Source organism: Megascapheus bottae, chromosome 9 (genome assembly GCF_031878675.1).
Source record: "Megascapheus bottae isolate mThoBot1 chromosome 9, mThoBot2.hap1, whole genome shotgun sequence".
Lineage (NCBI taxonomy): Eukaryota > Metazoa > Chordata > Mammalia > Rodentia > Geomyidae > Megascapheus > Megascapheus bottae.
The window spans coordinates 39369645-39389619 of record NC_143517.1 but is presented as its reverse complement, the minus strand read 5'-3'; the positions used below and the strand labels follow the sequence as shown (position 1 = coordinate 39389619).

At 37.0% G+C, this 19975-nt stretch overlaps 1 protein-coding gene across 2 annotated transcripts in view; it reads left to right on the top strand.

Annotated features, from left to right (window-relative positions):
* The window catches only part of Stk3 (serine/threonine kinase 3), a 254561-nt gene that overhangs the window by 97428 nt on the left and 137158 nt on the right, over positions 1 to 19975 (top strand). For both annotated transcript variants that reach the window (XM_090339129.1, XM_090339128.1), the window contains exons 5-6: positions 7134 to 7298; positions 7889 to 8056. In XM_090339129.1, the coding sequence (XP_090195255.1) occupies positions 7134 to 7298; positions 7889 to 8056 (333 nt within the window). The remainder of the gene's footprint in view (positions 1 to 7133; positions 7299 to 7888; positions 8057 to 19975) is intronic.

Below are 19975 nucleotides of genomic sequence, written 5' to 3'. Positions count from 1 at the left end.
AAACATGAAACTATCTGTGTCACTGAAATAGTGAGCTAATACTTTGTTAATAGAAACTAAACATAAATTCATACATTGTTTTCTATACCTAAGCAATTATGTCAAAAGGTGGGATTTAGCTACATTTCTTAAAAACTCCCTTTAGAATATTTAAATTCTTAATCTTGTGTGAACTCCGAATACTTTTATTTGTTTTTGTGAACATAAAAACATTAAGGAAGTCTGTGTATTTAAAAAATCATTTGTGCATGTGCCCTTGAGACAAGTTGGTGGGTACAGTTTTTATTAAAACCATATATACAGTGACATATTAAATGTATCATATTATTATACTAATCATATGACTCTAGAAACAAAAGTAACCAGAGGAGTAAAGCCTATCAAAACCATCTTTTTGTTTTTGTACAGTGAAATTCTTTTTAAATTTGCCAGTGAATTCATGCCAATATTGAAACCAGATGTAGACTTCCGTCTTTTAATGTCTTAGCTCAGCTACAAAAGTCTTATTTCCATCCCTGATTGCTGAGTATTCATTCATGGTTATAATCGGTTTTTTTGAACAGAGTATAAAACGTGATTCAAATTATTTTAAGATGACATTGCTCATTTTTATAGTGTCAGAAATGAACTTAAACCTGTAATGCATTGGAAAGTAATCTAATTAAATCTACAAATAAAGTATTCTTGCTGATAAAATTTTTCTTTTGAAGGAACTCTTAACTCTCAGTTGAGTATAGTTAACTCTTAGTTGAGTAGGGGCCTGTTTGAACTGATGAAATGCTTACAGAATGAAAAAGACACAATTTTCTGCAACATGGGAAAACTATTTTCCAAATAAATATCTAGCTTCTTTGGGTACTTTAGGTAATTGATTATATGAATTTGGGTAAATGAAATTTGTTAAAATAGAGATCATAGCTATGTTTAAGTGGGTTATCTCTTCTTGTTTCAGCTTTGTTATGTCAGTTTTATCCACTTTTCCGGCTTTTATTTAGGTATAGATATTAGAACTATTCCCTCATGATCCTTTGGATTTCATTGCTTGTGATATCCCCATTTTCAGTCCTATTTTATTCAATCTTGTCTATCCTCCTTTGGTCAAATTAACTTGAGTATTAACAGTCTTCTTCCTCTCTTAAAGATCCAACTTTTCTTTTTTGATTGTTTGTATAGTTCTTTTAATTCTTATTAAGTTCTGTTCAGTCGATTTGGGTTTGGTTAGTTTCTGTTTTTCTATACCTCGGAGTTGCATAATAAGCCATATTTATTTGAGTGTTTTCTGCTGTTTTGATCAAATTTATGATCTGATATATATAAAGAGTTATTTCAATTTTTTTTGTTTGTTTATTTTGTTGGTCATGGGGCTTGGACTCTGGGCCTGGGTGTTATCCCTGAGCTCTTTAGTTCCAGGCTACCACCCTACTACTTGAGCCACAGTGCCACTTCTGATTTTCTGGTGGTTAATTGGAGTCTCACAGTCTTTAGTGCCTGTGCTGGCTTTGAACCTCCTAAGTAGATAGAATTACAGGTGTCAGCCACTTCGATTGGCTTATTTCCATTTTTTTTTTTTGTATTTGTTGGTATTTGTTGTATGTCTTAGCTCATGATATATTTTGGAGAAAATTCCATTCCATGGGCTCATAAGAAGAACATGTATTGTTTTTGGTGAAATAATGTCTCTGTAGATTTCTGTTAATTCCATTTGGTTTATAGTGTCATTTAATTGTAATGGTTCTTTGTTGGGCTTTTTGTTAAATTAATTATTCTTTGGTGAGAGTGGAATCTCTTACTGTTATTGTGCTTATGAGTCTAGAAGTGTTTGTTTAATAAAGCTGGATGTGCTGCCATCATGATTTTACTGTTTGGAGTTACGTAGGCCTCTGTCACACTGATGACCCTTGCCTTTCTGGAGGTTGGGCTATTTTCTGTCATTTTATTAAATAGATTCTCTATGCTTTTAGTTTTAAATTATTCATCCTTTTCTATTTCCACAATTTGTAAGTTTGATTTTTATTTATTTATTTTTTGGCAGTCCTGGGCTTGAACTCAGGTTCTGGGCACTATCTTTGGACACTTCTTGTTCAAGGCTAGTGCTCTGCCACTTGAGCCATAGCACCACTTCTGGCTTTTTCTGTGTATGTGGTACCAGGGAATTGAACCCAGGGCTTTGTGCATGCTAGGTGTGCATTCTACCAACTAGGCTATGCTCCCAGACCATTGATTGATTGATTGATTGATTGGCCAGTCCTGGGCTTGAGCTCAGGGCCTGAGCACTGTCCTTGGATTTTTCTCAAGGCTAGAACTCTACCACTTGACCCTCAGCACCACTTCTGGCTTTTTCTAAGTATGTGGTACCAAGGAATTGAACCCAGGTCCTCGTGCATGCTAGTCAAGCACTCTACCACTAGGCCAAACTCCCGGCCCGTATCTATCTATCTATCTATCTATCTATCTATCTATCTATCTATCTATCTATCTATCTATCTATCTATCTATCTATTGCCAGTCCTGGGCTTGAGCTCAGGGCCTGAGCACTGTCCTTGGGCTTTCTCAAGGCTGATGCTTTACTACTTGAGCCTCAGCACCACTTTTGGCTTTTTTTCCTATGTAGGTGGGACCAAGGAATCAAACCAGTGCCTTTGTGCATGCTAGGCAAGCACTCTACCACTAGACCAAACTCCCGGCCCCAAGTTTGATCTTTTGATAGAGACCAATAAGTCTGTAGTTCTTTAATGTCTTTCAAGTATTCTTTCAAAACATTTGACTGATGTAATTCCTTGCTTTACCTTCAACCTCTGGTACCCTATTTTTAACTTCTGTTGTATTACATAGGCTTTCAATTGAGTTTTGTATTTTGGCAATTAAATTCTTGATTTTCAGGATTTTAGTTTGATTCCCCTCCCCCCAAGATTTCCATAACTGTGCTGAAGTTCTCTCTGTTTTCTTGCCTTACTTATTCATGAATTTTATGATTTTTCTCAGGCATTTATATATCTTGGTTAAAGATTTGTGGAGGTTCAATCTCTGGCATTTGGTAGATTTGTTAAGACAGGATTATGGCTCATGGTTGGTGTTGGTTGACAGATACTTAATTTCATCCCTCAAGAGGTTGTATATGTGAGACTCTTCTACTCAGAGTGAGGATGATTGATTTAAAATGTTATTTATGGTGATAGATCAGTTTTGTATTTGTGTTAAATTCTAATGAAGGTGAGTCATTGCTACTGCTCTAATGACTATAATAAGATCTGAGATGGGCCAGGAGTTTGGCCTAGTGGTTAAAGTGCTTGCCTAGCATGCATGAAGACCCGGGTTCGATTCCTCGGTACCACATACATAGAAAAAAGCTGGAAGTGGTGCTGAGGCTCAAGTGGTAGAGCTCTAGCCTTGAGAAAGTCCAAGGACAGTGCTCAGGCCCTGAGCTCAAGCCCCGGACTGGCAAAAAAAAAAAAAAAAAAAAGATATGAGGTATATTTTCATGCTCTAGGAAGGCTTTCTGTATACATGATGGGAGTAGGTAGTTCAGTCACTTGTGCAAGTCTCGATTGATTCCCAAACAGTTTTTTCTTTTGATAGTGGTATAAATGGAATTATTTTTGTTATTTCTTCCATAGATTGCATGTTGTTGGTGTATTGAAGTACAATTGTTTTTGTGTGTATTTAATTTTATAAGCTAGTGCATCAATTTATTTTTATTAGTTCTGGTAGTTTTATTGGTCTTCAAACACTTTCCAATTTGGATGTCTATTATTTCTTTTTCTTGCATAATTTCTTTTGTTGGAACTTTTTCAGTTGCTATGTAGAACAGAAGTGACAAAACATGCATCCTTTCCTGTTTCTGATCTTAGAAGGAAAGCTTTTAATTGTTCACCATTGAATATGATGCTGTGATTTTTCATGTGTCTTTTATTTTAGGATACTGTAATTTCTTTTAATTCCTGTTTTTTAATACCTTTATTATAAGTGTTTAAATTGGCAAAGAGATTTTTTACTTATTAGTTGCAATGATCTGTGGTTTCTTTTACTATCTTGCTGAATTGAGTATGGCAGTGCTAGTATTTAGTTGAGTTTTACATTAGTGTTCATGGAGAATATTGGTATGTACATTTTCAGTGATGGAATTGGAAATCAGATCTACCTACTTGTTAGATAGGTGCTTCACAGCTTAGCCATGGGTCCAAGCCATTTTTATGCTGGCTGTTGTTTTAGACTGACTCGCTTTGTGCCTAGGCTGCTCTGTGCTGTGACTCTCCTTTTTATGATTCCCTGAGTTGCTGGGCTGATAGGCACACACCAGTGCTCCTAGTCATTGTGCTTCCCTTATAGTGAAGATGATAGGCACATGCTACTACATGTAGAGATGGAGTTTCAAAAACTTTGTTTTGTCCAAGCTGGCTTTGAACTTTGATCTTGCCCCCACCCCCTATAATTTCTGCCAGAATTAGAAATTTAACCCTATTCTCAGCTTGTAGTTTCTTTTTCTTTCTTTTTCAGTCGGTCATGGCCTTAAACTCAGGGCCTGGGTGCTGTTCCTGACTTTTTCACTCAAGGCTAGCATCCATGGACTTTCCTTCCTGGGATGGCTTCAAAGCCACAATCCTCAGATCTCAACTCCCTGAATAGCTAGGATTATAGGCACGAGTCATCAATGGCTAGCTGGCTTTTTTTTTTTTTAAATGGTGTTTTCTTTTTCTTCTAGCTTTATAAAATCAATTTGTGTGTGTGCATGTGTGTGTGCACACGCATGCATGCTGCTACTGGGACTTGAACTCATGGCCTGAGTGTACTGTCTCCATACTTTTTTGCTCATTACTAGTACCCTACCACTTGAACCACAGTGCTACTTCAGGATTTGGGGGTACTTAAATAGAGATAAAATTCTCGCACTTTCTCCTGAACAGCTAAGATTATAGGCAAGAGTTACCAGTGTCCCACTTGAATGAGTTTTGTAAATGTTCTTCAATATTTTGGAGAGGTTTGAGAAGTGGAATCCTGGTGTTTTTATTCCCTTCTCTTTTAGTATGAGCAGCAGTGGTAGAAGGTATGCTTACTTATCATGTTTGAGGCTATGGGCTCAGGACTACCGTGCCAAACAACAACAAAAGCAAATAAAACTATTTTACGTCTTCTTATATACCTGATTTAAAGTAGTTTTTCAGTCTCTATTTCATTATTATGGCATTTGTTCTTGCCTTTGTTTCTGTTGCGATTTTCTATCAAATTATCCCTTTTCAGTATGTACAACACTAGCTCCTCATGGTTTCTGGTGGTGCTATTACATGGCCATGGTTGATTAAATCATTGGAGATTGGTAATTAACTCATGATTCATGAAGGGGATAAGATTGAGATTTCCAACCCTTTAATTACATTGTTTCTTCTGACAACCAATTCTTACCCTGAAATTATGTAGTCTCCACCAAGTATTACTCATTACCATAAACTTCCGTGTAGTTGAAAAGGTTATATTGTGAGTATTTTAAAAATAGTATTTTAGGGCCAGGAGTTTGGCCTAGTGGTAGAATGCTTGCCTAGCATGCACGAAGACCCGGGTTCGATTCCTTGGTACCCCACATACATAGCAAAAAGCCGGAAGTGGTGCTGAGGCTCAAGTGGTAGAGTGCTAGCCTTGAGAAAGTCCAAGGACAGTGCTCAAGCCCTGAGCTCAAGCCCAGGCCTGGCAAAAAAAATAAAAAATAAAAATAGTATTTTATTCCTATCATTCAGCAAATCCCAATGGTTTTTAGGAACTATTGTAGTAGGAACCTGGAAAGCAAACCAAATGTTTATTTTTACTATATTACAATATCATACTATTATTATGATTGTCATAAGAATAAATGAACTTGTAAAATCTTTAGTGATAATGTTTTATGCAGATTGCAATGGCTGTAACAGAAATATTCCTTTTTCTATTTCTCTCTTCTTCCCTATTTCTTTTTCTGCTGTTAATTTGTTCCCATTTTCCTAATCTTCTTATCTCCATTTTTGAGTTTTTATTTTTATTTATTTATTTTGGCCAGTCCTTGGCTTGAGCTCAGGGTCTTAGCTCTGTCCTTGAAGACTTTCTCAAGGCTAGAGCTCTACCACTTGAGCCTCAGCACCACTTCTGGCTTTTTTCTTTTTTTCCTATGTATGTGGTACTGAAGGATTAAACCTGGGTCTTCGTTCAAGCATTCTACCACTAGGCTAAACTTTTGGCCCTGAGTTTTTATTTATTATGTAAGAAATCTTAAGATTTGGGTAGATTAGCGGTAACCTGGCTGGAAACAAGAATGATGCTTGTGACACATCACCTCTTTTGTTTGTATTCATGTAACAATGCTGATTTTCTTTCTCCCCCCTTCTTCCCCCTTTGCCAGTTCTGGGGCTTGAACTCAAGGCCTGGACACTGTCCTTGGACACTTTTTGCTCAAGGCTAGAGCTCTGCCACTTGAGCCATAGTGCCATTTCTGTCTTTTTCTATGTATGTGGCACTGAGCAATCAAACCCAGAGCTTTATTATGAATGCTAGGTGAGTACTCTACCACTAGGCCATGCTCCCAGCCCCTGATTTTCTTCTTCTGAATGAATTGTGGGCTGTGCGGGAAAGAGTATGAATTCTCTTTTTTTTTGTCATGACAGATATAATAGTGACATACAACTGTAAGATGACAGGGGAAATAGTAATGTCCTGTGGTTGTAATGAATCTTGTTTTATATTCTTTGCTTTTTGAGTGAGATTGATAATTTTCAAGAAAAGACATACTTTTCTCATGCTTAAAATGTATAAGGGGCTGGGAGCTTAGCCTAGTGGTAGAATGCTCATCTCATGCACAAAGCCCTGACTTCAGTTCCTTGGTATCACGTACACAGAAAAAGCTGGAAGTGATGCTGTGACTCAAGTGGCAGGATGCTAACAAAAAGTGTCCAAGGATAGTGCCCAGTCCCTGAGTTCAAGTCCCAGGACTAGCAAAAAAAAATGTATAATAAGACTGATAATATTGTGAAAGTGAAAAAGAAGCTCTTGATTTTTATTCTTTAGTCTTTTTGTAGAGATTTATAGACTGTTGGAAAGAAGTATTAGTTGTGTTCACTGGTACAAGAGTTTATGTAACAGCGTTTCAATATGGCTTTATAAATTTTCCTTTCCAGTTAACAGAAGATGAAATTGCAACCATTCTAAAATCTACATTGAAAGGATTAGAGTATTTGCACTTTATGAGAAAAATACACAGAGATATAAAGGCTGGGAATATTCTCCTCAATACAGAAGGACATGCAAAACTGGCAGATTTTGGAGTGGCTGGCCAATTAACAGTAAGTTTATGGTAATAATTTTGGAAACATTTTTGACTGTTTGTCCAGTCTTGATTTTGACCAAACTTTGATAACTTTTAGGAGGGAATGAGATTAAGTATTTTTTTGGGGGGGGTTTAACTCTTTTGGAAAAGAAATCATAATTGAACCAAGTATATTATCATTTATTCTTTTATTTACTGTTTAAGAATCATTGAATGTGAAAGTATATCTTCATGTTGCTCAAATTGTGTGAAAGGAAGCTGTATTGGTTCTTCTAAGCACATCGTTTTTGTAAGTTTTGTTACAATACTCTCTTTACTGAAGTAATTACTGTAGATCTGAATATTTCAGAATTAAAAATTGTACATGAGAAGGGGTATCAATGGTTTGAAGTACTGCACCTTCTATCTGGTGAATATAACTAACCCTTCTGTTAATTACAATAAAAAAGAATTAAAAATTCCGAAGTATGTCATAAGTAGTTTTAAGTTAGGAAAATTCTTAATTTCCAATAGGATCTATAGTATTTGATGGTTTAACATGTATTTTAATGTTGATATTTGTGTTGTTTTTGTGGTAGTATTTATATCCATGTAATGTTATTGCAGGATACAATGGCAAAACGAAATACTGTGATAGGAACTCCATTCTGGATGGCTCCTGAGGTAATTCAAGAAATAGGCTATAATTGTGTGGCTGACATCTGGTCTCTTGGCATTACTTCAATAGAAATGGCTGAAGGAAAACCTCCTTATGCAGATATACATCCAATGAGGGTAAGAAAATTTTTCCTAAAATTGTTCACATTTTAAATGTTTAAGTATCATAATGTCAGAGTAAATAGACTCATTTGAGAAATAGAAGAAACAATCCAAAAATTCATATAAGTTATAGACGATCTTGTATAGCAATTGTACTGTATTGGTCGTTAGGCCTGTTCGTGTGTTCCTATACTGTTGGTGGTAATGTAAACTGGTTCAATCAATCTGGAAAGCAGTATAGCAGTTCCTCAAAACACTCAAGAGCTCCCCTTTCACCCAACAGTCCTACTCCTGGGCATTTACCCAAATGTCCAGAAACTAGGCCATACTAAAGCACAGTTCATGGAAGCGTTATTTACCATAGCTAAGATATAGAACCAACCTAGATGCCCTTTAGTAGATAAATGGATCAAGAAAACATGGTATATATACACAATGGAATTCTATACTTCCACCGGAAAGAATGACATTGTCCCATTTGTAAGGAAATGGAAAGACATGGAAAAAAAAATCGTACCAAGTTAAGTATGCCAGACCCAAAGGAACATAAGCTTCATAGGTTCCCTCTTTGTAATACTCAATATATGTCTATGATAGTCCTAGCAGCGGATAATAGCTCAAAAGCTATGTACACATGGCCATAAAAAGTGATGCTAATTGAAATGAACTCCAAGATATGGAAACAAAATTTAAAAAAAAATTAAATTTAATGTACAGTGTGAAGTTATTTTTTTATTTTCTTTTGTTTTTCTTTGTTTTATCTCCTGTTGTCACTGATTTTGATTTTGGTACCCTGGGTCTTTGGGGGAAGGGTAGGGGAGTAGCAAAGTGGTGAGATAAAGGGCAAAGGGTGAACAGTGCAGCAGCAGTACTCACAGGACACTTTGCAACTTGCAGATGGGGGGGGTGGTAAGAGGGGAGAAGTGAAAATGAGGCAGAGGGTAGGTAACACTGTTGGACAAGAAATGTACTCATTACTTTAGTTTTGTAACTGTAACCTCTTGGTACATCACCTTCATGGTAAAAGAAGTTCATTTGAATTTGATTCTGTGGAAAATATTAGTTATTAATATCTCCTTCCTTTGCATTCTTAATTTTGAGAAAAGAACTTAAGTCTCTGTTATCTCTGTAATTGCTATTTTCTTCTGCCTAAAATATAAATATATCCTTGCTTCTCAATAGAAGTTGCAAAATACTCTTTGTTCTTTTAGTTTGTTTTCTCAGTGTGAGTTTGGAAGAATTAAAAGACATCTGTTCTCATTTTTCTATTCTCCCTGTACTTTTACCTTTTTGTGTTTTTTTTCCTTCAATCTGAGGCTGATATTAAATAATCTTGATTTCTAATATTAGTATTTATCTTTAAAATAATTAGGTATGCTTTTTTTTTTTTTTTTTTTTGGCCAGTCCTGGGCTTGGGCTCAGGGCTTAAGCACTGTCCTTGGACTTTCTCAAGGCACTCTATCACTTGAGTGTCAGTACCACTTCCGGCTTTTTGCTATGTATGTGGTACCAAGGAATCGAACCCGGGTATTCGTGCATGCTAGGCAAGCACTCTACCACTAGGCCAAACTCCCGGCCCCATGCTTTTTAAGTAATTTTTTGGAAAGCAGAATTCTGTTTTTGAACATTACTGTATGCTTCTGTGGAGTCCTTTTCCTGGACTAACTTGTGGGTTTGAATCAAGTCTTATTTTCTTTGTTTTAAATGTTTAGATTTACTAGTATGTGAACCTCTGTCATACTAATGAACAATTTTCTTTGTAAATATATTGCCCTCTAGTGGCTATAGTTACCTCAGGAAGGACAGGGATATATATGTGGTTAGGGTTTGTAGGTATTGCTAGAAAAGAGATGATAGAATGAATGGCATGTGTAAAGTTAATAAAAGAGAGAAATGTGCAGTATTTTAGAATAACTTGGAAGCAGAATAAGTTGGAATTATGGCTAATATACTATGCATTAAGTTAAAAAATATAATTGACAGAAATAAAACATAACAGAATATTATCGTGAAAAAACACTTCAAAATGTGCAGGCTATATTGAATGAGACACCTCATAGAGATAATTGTGTTAATACTACAGTCATATGAAGTTTGCAGTATTTCTTATGCATATAAATCCCGAAATATAAATTTTATTATGAGAAATAAAAATATCAATTCATTATTTGAAAATGAAAAATTGCAAGGTAAACATAAAAACAGCAACAAAAATTCTCACTTCTTAGTCTTCTGTGCTATTTTTAGTTATTTTATAAAGATGATCTTCAAATAAGGATGTGAGTATGAGGTTTACTAAGATATCCCAGGCAATCTAGAACTGGGATTTAATGGAGGTAATTGAGGTTTTACATTATTTCGATTCTACTGTCTCTGTAAATTTTTTTTGGTGTGTGTGTGGGTTGGAACTTGGGTTTGTGATTGCTAGGCAGGTAATTTGCCACTTGCTTCAGCACTATTTTGTTAGCTACTTTTAAAAATAACTGACTGGTTATTTTAAAACTAATAACTGTCTGGGCTGTGGTCCTCCTATTTCCACGTAACACATAGCTAGTGTGGTAGTTTTGACCAACTATACCCAGCTCTTTTGTTAATCTTAACTTTCAAAATACATAGTTGAACATAATAATTTTTACAATGTTGTACTCTCTTCTTTAGCAGGTAGCAGAGAATTATAGTACATGGATCCTGCTTCAGGCATCTATGAAATAGTGAAAATAGTTCTCTTTAAAACATACACATATATGTACATCCTAGAATACCTTTCTTTTTCTATACATTCCAGCTACGCAGGAGGTGGATATTGGTAGGATCTTAGTTCTAGGCCAGGTAGGGCTGGAGGGAGAAAGGGTTTGGGGAATAAATTACCAAAATTTTGTCTCAGTTAGTAAGCCAGGGATAGTAATGTGATTTGTAATTCCATCTATAAGAGAGGTGTAAGTAGTAAGAAATGGTCTGAGGCAAGTCCTCAGGCCATGAAAAATTACTAAAGTGTCGGGGTCTTTCATTCCCAGTCCCTCTTGAGGAGGGATGGGTGAAAAGCACACCCCAACCAGTCCAAGCCACGAGAGGAGAGGGCCCACTGTCCTCCTGCACTCAGCCTTGCTTCCCCGGAGCACAAACAGAAACACCACGCAGCTTCATCAAGGCAGGAATCTCTCTCTCTAAAACTCCCCTTCTTATATTGGGTGCGGGAGCCTATCAGCATAACAGGTGGGCAGGATAAAGAGGTCCACTTGTTTACCCCTATTTTACAGGTCTCAGCAGAAAGTTATTAGAATGGCATTGCTTGGCCCCGAACATCTCCCCCGTTTTTATCTTAAAAAAGACAAAACTTAGGGTATGTGGGGCTACCACCATATTAGATCGGCTGTGCCTGTCTTAGGTGTCTCCAAGCTCATTAGTCTTCTTACCCATCATGGGATCACCAAGTCCTTTTTACTTGGCTCCTGTCTTAGGTTGATAGGTACGTGGCTCCTGTCTTAGGCTGATAATAGCTGGGACTTTCCCGTCTTTGACTACCAGCCGTCTATTTAAGCAAACCAGACTTGAGGGGATGCACCTATTTCAAATGCCTGTCACATTAGCATTCACTTTCTGCATTGACTTTGTAGACAGGCAATAGACATATCACAATTATAGTGCATAAAAACAAATCCAAACTGATCAATCCCAAAAGTGTCAAGATAACAATCACCCAAAGTTAGAATATTGTAACAATTGTGCACATAACAATTCCAGTCCACACATGCTGATTAATGGCTTCTGAGATCTACAACGCAGTATTCAAATCATTTTCTGTAGAAACTGCAGTGGCAAGGACAATACTCGCAGCAGTAAGGGCAGGAAAACACCAAAGTCTCTTTTACTGATGAGCGGAAAAGCATTCTCCTCCGCCTATACAGGCACTAGTATATACTGAGTGGCTCTGACTACAACAGAGAAAATGGGGAAACATTCCAACATTAACTAAGAAAATATTCACACAAGCCATAGGGAATAGCAGGGCAATGGAAGAATTAGAGGAGTCTTCCAGTCCCCCCCTTTTTGTTTTAAACTACTGTCCAAAAATGACTCTGGTCCCTTCATTTTAAGGGGGTTATGGGCAAAGATCCATTTTCTGTAACTTCTTCAAGCTGACTCAGGGACGTTGTCTCTATATTTTGTCAGGGACTTTAAAAAGCTTTAGCCTGTTTTCAACTATTCTGAACCTAAACACAGGCTTTCTAAATCACTACCACTTAATTCTCTTTCTCAAGTCTGCGCTTTTCACCTGTTCTTAAACTGTTTACTCCCGTATTGACTTAGATTTAGATTTACCTTTCACACACATTCACGGTCATTCCAGTCTGAACCCATTTGGTTCTATTCTAAAATCTCTTTCATTGAAAAATAGAAAATAGGCCTCGCCCTCCGCGAGGTAATCATTAGCCTTGCCCTACTGCTCTGGCCAGGGACTCCCGCGAGATTCCTCCCTACCTGGGACATTGCCTTGCTTTTTGTTCTAATCCCTCTGTTTTATCCTCAACCCCTAACAGTCTATTTTCCCCATTTCACTTATGCTATTGTGTAATCTCTCAATTGTGCTTTTTTTTTTTTTTTTTTGGTGGGTCATAGGGCTTGAACTTGGCCTGGGCACTGTCCCTGAGCTCTTCAGCTCAAGGCTGCTGCTCTATCCTTGAAACTTCCCATTTCCAGAGGTTAATTGGAGATAAGAGTCTCAGGTTCTTTTGTACCTGGGCTGGCTTTGAACCTTGATCCTCAGATCTCAGCCTCCTGAGTAGTTAGGATTAAAGGCATCTGTTTTGCAATAGAGAAATTGAACCTTTATGCTTCCAAGTTCTTGTTGAGGTCAGTTTTCATGGTGTTAATTTCATCTTGTAATAAAGGATGTAGCATTTCTATTTTTCTTTCCATATCTTTTCAGGTGATCTGTATATTCTTTGTCATTTCCTCCTTGCATTCTTCTATTTGTTTTTGGATATCCCTTTTGATTTCATTGTCTTTCTCTCATTCGTACTTTAATGGTTCTTTTGTCCTCTATCTCTACTTCATCATCCCTACTAGGGTTGTTGGCTTTTGGATTTGAGCTATGTCCCTCGTCTTTCTGCTTTAGTAATTTTTCATGTAAGGTCTTTTGTCGGGGTCCTTTGCCCCCGGTCCCTCTCGACTAGTAGGAGGGATGGGGAAAAACACACTGGGACCAGGACTAGCCACGAGAGGAAAGGGCCCACTGTCCTCCCCTACTCAGCCTTCTTACCCCGGGGCACGAACAGAGACACCAGGCAGCTTCATCAAGGCAGGAAAATCTCTCTCTTGCCCAAATCCCTCCTCCTTATATTCGGTGCTGTAGCCTTTCAGCACAACAGGTGGGCAGGACAAAGAGGTCCACGTGTTTTACCCCTGCTCATGTCTCAGCAGAAAGTTATTAGACATGGTGTTACTTGGCCTCCAACAGTGTTTGTCCAGGATTGGCCTCAAGCCATTTCCTACTACCTACACTTCTTATAGTTGGAATTACAAATCACATTGACTATCTGAGGGGTCGGCTTCCCACTGGGCCTCTCAGGAGATTATCCTGAACTGGTTCCTGCTTAAGTCTGGGACTGGTGTCTACTTCCCCTTGGCTGGGAATGATGTGTTCAGGCCTCCAGGGAGGATGTGAGCTGCCGAGGGGCCCGGCTCCCACATTGTGGTCCAGGGAGATTGTCACCTTGTCTTTCAGCAGATCATGTTTTTCTGTAAAGCAGCTAGCACTGCAAGAAATGCAGGGTCCTACCTCTGAACCAATATTGGTCCTGTGGAAGGGGTGTATGGTAGGGCTCTGGCCTCTTTGTCCCCTTCAAGTACTGTGTCCCTTCTTGGGCAGAATGGAGGGGGCCTAAGGCATGGTTCCATGAGAAGCATCCTCACTTGGGTACATATAGTTCTTAGCATTGGTTTTGAGCTGATAGGCAGCGTTGTGACAAACGTTTTCTGTGTATTGGTGTGGCAATGTCATGTTGATGATTTGTGTTGCTGTCTGTGCTGGTCCTGGCACTGCCACTGGGTTGCTTTCCAGGCTTAGCTGCACTATGTGGATGGGATGGGATAGAAGGAAGGCTCTCACAGTTTTCTGTCCCTGTTTGTGTGTGTTAGGTATAAGTTCTTCATTCTTGTGATTTTCCATATGTTTTTATTTTTCTTGTTGTTGCTCTGTTGCAGTGAAGTGCGAGTTAAGACCTGAAATATCTGTTTGATCAGAGAGAGCTGGGATAGTTCCCTATTGCTTTACTGCTGTCTTTTTTTCTCCTTGAGCTTTTGTGCTCCAGACTATCACTGAACCATTTGAGCCACAGCTTCACTTCAGCTTTTTGCTGATTAATTGAAGAACAGTCTTATGGTCTTTCTTTTTTATTTTTTTAAAATAATTTAATTATCAAGGTGATGTACAGAGAGGGTGCAGTTACGTGCATTTCTTGTCAAACATTGTTATTCCTGCCCTCATTTTTCTCCTACCCTCCCTCCCTCACAACACCCTCATTTCCAACATATTGTCTTGTGAATATCTCTGTTGCATTGGTTCACCCTTTGTCTCGCCCTTTTGTTGTTCCCTTTCCCTTCCCTATACACAGGGTACTACTAGGATTTCCCCTGAGGCTTCTATAGAAAGAGGAATTTCTCACTCTTTGTCTTTTTTTTTTTTTTTTTTTTTTTTTGTCAGTTGTGAGGATTGAACTCTGGGCCTGGGCACTGTCCCTAAGGTCTTCAGCTCAAGGCTACCACTCTACCTCTTGAGCCACAGAGCCACTTCCAGTTTTCTAGTGGTTTATTGGAAATAAGAGTCTCATGGACTTTAGTGTTCAGGCTATCTCTGAACAACAATCCTTAGATCTCAGCCTCCTGAGTAGCTAGTATAGGCTTGAACCACTGTTCTGGTTTCACTGATTGTCTTTATTCAAACTTGTTGCCAGATTCTCTGTAAGCAAGATTAGTAGCTATTCAGAAGGCAATCATTTTCTTATTGATACACAAATCCCATAAATATGAATTCTAGTTTGGGAGTCATAGTTCCATTGAGTATTACTTAGAATAGTAATTATTGAGAATGACACTATGGTCAATCTCTTAAAGATTTTAATGTGGAATTCTGAACAATGCAACATTTTTTTCTATACTACTGTGAAAGAGTTTAAAGGAAATAATTGATTTATAAATGATTGCAAGAGGTCATTTTTTGAATGTCACCCATAGTAAAAAACATATTTCATATTGTGATATATTGTGAACATGCATATACACAACTGAAACAAAACAATAGATGAATGAATTTTTGGAGTACTCTGTTTTCTATTTCATTATGGTATTTTCTTTTCATGTTATATTTTATTCTTCTATTAAAAATGGGTGATGTCAGAAGTGGTGCTGAGTCTCAAGTGGTAGAGTTCTAGCCTGAGAAAGTCCAAGGACAGTGCTCAGGCCCTGCGCTCAAGCCTAGAATTGGGGGAAAAAATAATCCATGCTATATTACTATTATGTTAAATTTATCATTATAGTTATAAATTGTATTAATAAACATAAATATTTTTAAAATGTGCAAGAGCAATTAAAGGAATATTTACTAAATTCCATTTCTTCTTCTTTCTAAAGAATAGATACAAGGCTGGTATAGTATTAATGTTCAGGTAGTTTAAATGGATTGTCCCACATGGAATAGGATGTAGTAGACACTTTTAAAGTCTTATTTTTTTTTAAAGAATTTGGGCTCCTGTAATTTTCTTCACAGTTCAAATATCTTCTATTTTAACAAAGATGCAATATATATCGAATATAGATTATTCAAAATAATGGTTGAATTTTTCATCAGTGTTCATTTCTGTTGTATCTAGTTATTTATCATTTGTATTGGCTTAGTAGAGACTGTGTGTTAAGTTTGTTACAGTTTTAGATTGTGGAATTGTGTAGTTGAGGTAAAAATCAAATCCCTTTATTTTTGTATAGCAGATTTCCAGCATTAGAATTATGTATAGCATATGCTAGATGTTAAAGCATACATAATAAAGGAACTTGGCAAACCAAAAAAAATGGGTGATGAAAATTCGTTTAATTTCTTTTATGACTCAGTAATGGTTTAAAATTTTAATTTGTAAGCTGGGTGCTAATGGCCATGCTTATAGTCCTATTTACTTAGGAGGGTGAGATCTGAGAATTGTGGTTCAAAGTCAGCCGGGGTAGAAAAGTCCCCATGAGAGTCCTATCTCCAATTAACCACTCAAAAACTAGAAGTGGTACTCTGGCTCAAGTGATGGAGAAGTACCCTTGAAACAAAGAAGCTCAGAAACAGTGCCCTAGCCCTGCAAGCCCCACAACTGACAAAACAGTAATAACAATCTGTAGGTTAAGAATTAATGACTCTGACTTTGGAAATCTGAATCTTTCAGTTGCCAGAATATTTCTGTTGATGTGACCTGCTGTGTGAGATTTTTAGTCCTCAATCAGTTTTCTTGTCTGTGAACTAGCTATAATGAACCCTCATCTGTTTACTTCATGTGGTGGTTTATGAAGGTCTAGTGAGTAAATACATAGGGGTAATACATATACAAAGTTAAACATTGAGCAATGCTTGGTAGCATTGTAAAGTTACTTTTCAAGTCTTGCATTGAAACTATACTCTAGCTTGAGTTTTTAAAGAACATTGCTACTTAATAATTCTTATAAAATTTCTAGTTGTGGGAAAGAGCAAACCAGTTGTTTAATATCATCTGACTTTCTTGTGGGAAACCAAAAGGAAAATGGAGGTATTGGTGCCTTACATAGTACCCAAATGCATTACTATTTCTGTGCTTGAATGTGCTTAGTGTTATTTATATGTCTGCCAAGGGAGGTTGGTAAAAGCTATGAAGTCCTTGATTATGGCTTCTGAGATGACTTCTGCAGCTCTCACTGGAAATAATGACCCATGAGGATAAAGATACATTTTCTCTCTTCTGATAGTGATACAGATTTTTTTTTAACTTTCATTTTTTACTTATAGACTGGCCCAGTGATGAAAACCATGATTCTTAAGAAGACAGAATGAACTTTTGGGGGAGCAATAAAATTCAGTCAGTAGTCTCATTTTGTACTCAATGAGTACAATGGTATTTTTAAAATATGTATTTCTTTTCCGGTAAGAGAATTTATAGTTTTCATGGAAAATACTGCCTCCTAGAAACAAGGATTCTTTGACCTAAGATAGTTGAAAATTATAATTCTCAATAATAATCATACTATCAATGACTCCGAAGATTTCTTGTTATATATTTAATTTTAGTTCTTACAATATATTTTAATTCTTTATTTTTAATATGGAATTGGCAAATATATATGTATATGACTTCTTTATCTTCCCCCTTCCTCTTGTGTACATTGTACTTTAGATAAGTCTAGTGAGAGAAGTTCTTGATTTCAGTAATTAAATATTTCCTTTCTCAGAATTCCCTTAGCTATTACTTTTTATTATACTTTTAAACTTAGGATGTATTCTTATGGGTTTTGTGATACGTTTGTCTTATTTTTTCCAACTAGATTTGAATTTTGAATCCAAGTGATTTTGATCTTTGTGTATTAATTAAACTTAACAGAGTGACTTATGCATATGAGGACCTAATAATTTTTTTTTTTTTTTTTTTTTTTGCCAGTCCTGGGCTTGAGCTCAGGGCCTGAGTACTGTCCTTGGACTTTCTCAAGGCTAGAGCTCTACCACTTGAGCCTCAGCACCACTCCTGGCTTTTTTCTATGTATGTGGTACCGAGGAATCGAACCCGGGTCTTCATGCATGCTAGGCAAGCACTTTAACCACTAGGCCAAACTCCCAGCCCGACCCAATAATTTTTTATTTTTATTTTTTTATGGGTCTTGGGGCTTGAAATTGGCCTGGGCACTGGTCCCTGAGCTCTTCAGCTCAAGGCTGCCACCCTACCCTTGAGCCAAGACCCATTTCCTATTTTCTAGAGGTTAATTGGAGATAAGAGTCTCAGGTCCTGTTGTGCCGCTGGCTTTGAACCTTGATCCTCAGATCTCAGCCTCCTGAGTAGGATTACAGGCACGAGCCACTGTGCCAGCGGATCCAATAATTTTTGTTGACTGTGTACGTTATATCAAAGATATTTCTGTTAATATTGAACTCTGGCAAGCTTAGATTCTTTTTTCTTACAATAATATATGTACATATAACTTTGAAGAAGAGCCAGTTAAATAAACTATTAAAAAAGTAATGAAATGCTAATCAACTGCAACTTGAAAGACTTAAAAAAAACTTCCCTTTGGTCTTGCCCTTTAACTTTTAGTTCTATTCAGAACAATTTATTTATTTAAAACTTGAGTTGGGCTGGGAGTGTGGCCTAGTGATATACCCAGGTTCAATTCCTTGGTACCACATAGATAGGAAAAGCTAGAAGTGGTTCTGGGTCTCAAGTGGCAGAGCTCTAGCCTTGAGAAAGCCCTAGAATGGTGCGCAGAACCTGAGTTTAAGCCCCAGGACGGGCAATAAAACAAAAGAAAACAAAAACAAAAAAACCCACCCCCTTTCCAAAAAACTTAAATTGGCATAATTCATATTTTTATTTCATCTTATTTTTTGGGGGGAGTACTTTAGGTTAGAAAGTAGATTAATGTAAACACCTTTATAAAATTATTGATTGACCTGTGAAGACAAAGATAGGTTTTCTCTTTCTGTACACAGCTGTGTCTCTGGACACAGTAGCCTTGATTTCCTAATGGAATGAATTTTATGTTCTTCAAAGCAATTGTATGGTGTTACTATATTCTCTGGTATATACTTTGTTTTGTTAGTCAGAGTATGTTAGAGATGTACATAGCCATCTATTTAGATGACAGAGGCATGTGGGGGTTGGAAGATTGTGGGGTATGTTGGCAGCAAGTACAAGTATTGACTGTAATTTCAAACGTATAACACTTGAAAATTTGTATTTTTTTGAAGAAATCCTGCTTCTATCAAATTTGCCTTTTGAAATTAAGCATAGACATTTACAATACATAAAGATCGACAATACATACTTAAGATATTTTAATTTAAATTCAGGTGTCCTAAATTGTATGTGTTAATCACAGAGTCACTATTCGATGTTAACTTAGATTTTGTAAATGTGTTTATGTACATGCTGATGCTGAGGATCTAACCCAGAGCCTTGTTCATGCTAGGCATGTACTCTACCACTGAGTTACATTTCAGCCCCAGCATAATTTTAGCTCATGAACAGAGCCATCTTCATTGCATGTGGGATGATTTAAATAGCATAATTGTACGTAGTTGTGTTCTGTAATGAAAGGTAAAGAACAAATGATCAGAGATGACTTTGTAAGCACTGTCGCAAGTGACTTATAAACTGAAGGTCACCGTTTTAATTGGAAGTCTTGTGAATGTCTTAAATTCTGTAATCAAATGAATGATATCAAAGGAAGAAGTAATTTAACATAACAATTGTGGTTTAGACTGAACATATGTTACTGTTAATAAGTTGCATTATGAACTTTAAGGACTTGTATGTAGTTAGTACATTTTGGTTCATTTGATACCCATAGTTTTTCTTAATTTTTATTAGTAAGTTGTTACAGTGGTTAACAAGAAATACACAGATTTAAGTTGCAATAGTTTTCCCAGGGTTATATGATCTAACTTCACAAGCTTTTTGAACATATGTTGATGCTTTTCTATTTTGCTTTAGTTATGACATACAATTGATATAGGCAAGCATGAAAGCTTGGGCAAATTTCCCTTGCTTTTTCTGGATCTTGCTCAGGTTCTGTGGTATTTATGTAAAGCACAATTTTGTTACTTGGGAATGCATGTTGAAATTATCATGTGCACTATTTTTGCTGTAGGCCCATTGGCACTGCCACAAAGGTAGTGCACTGCCAGTAGGCCATTTCCTTGTCGGCTGCATTTACAATTTA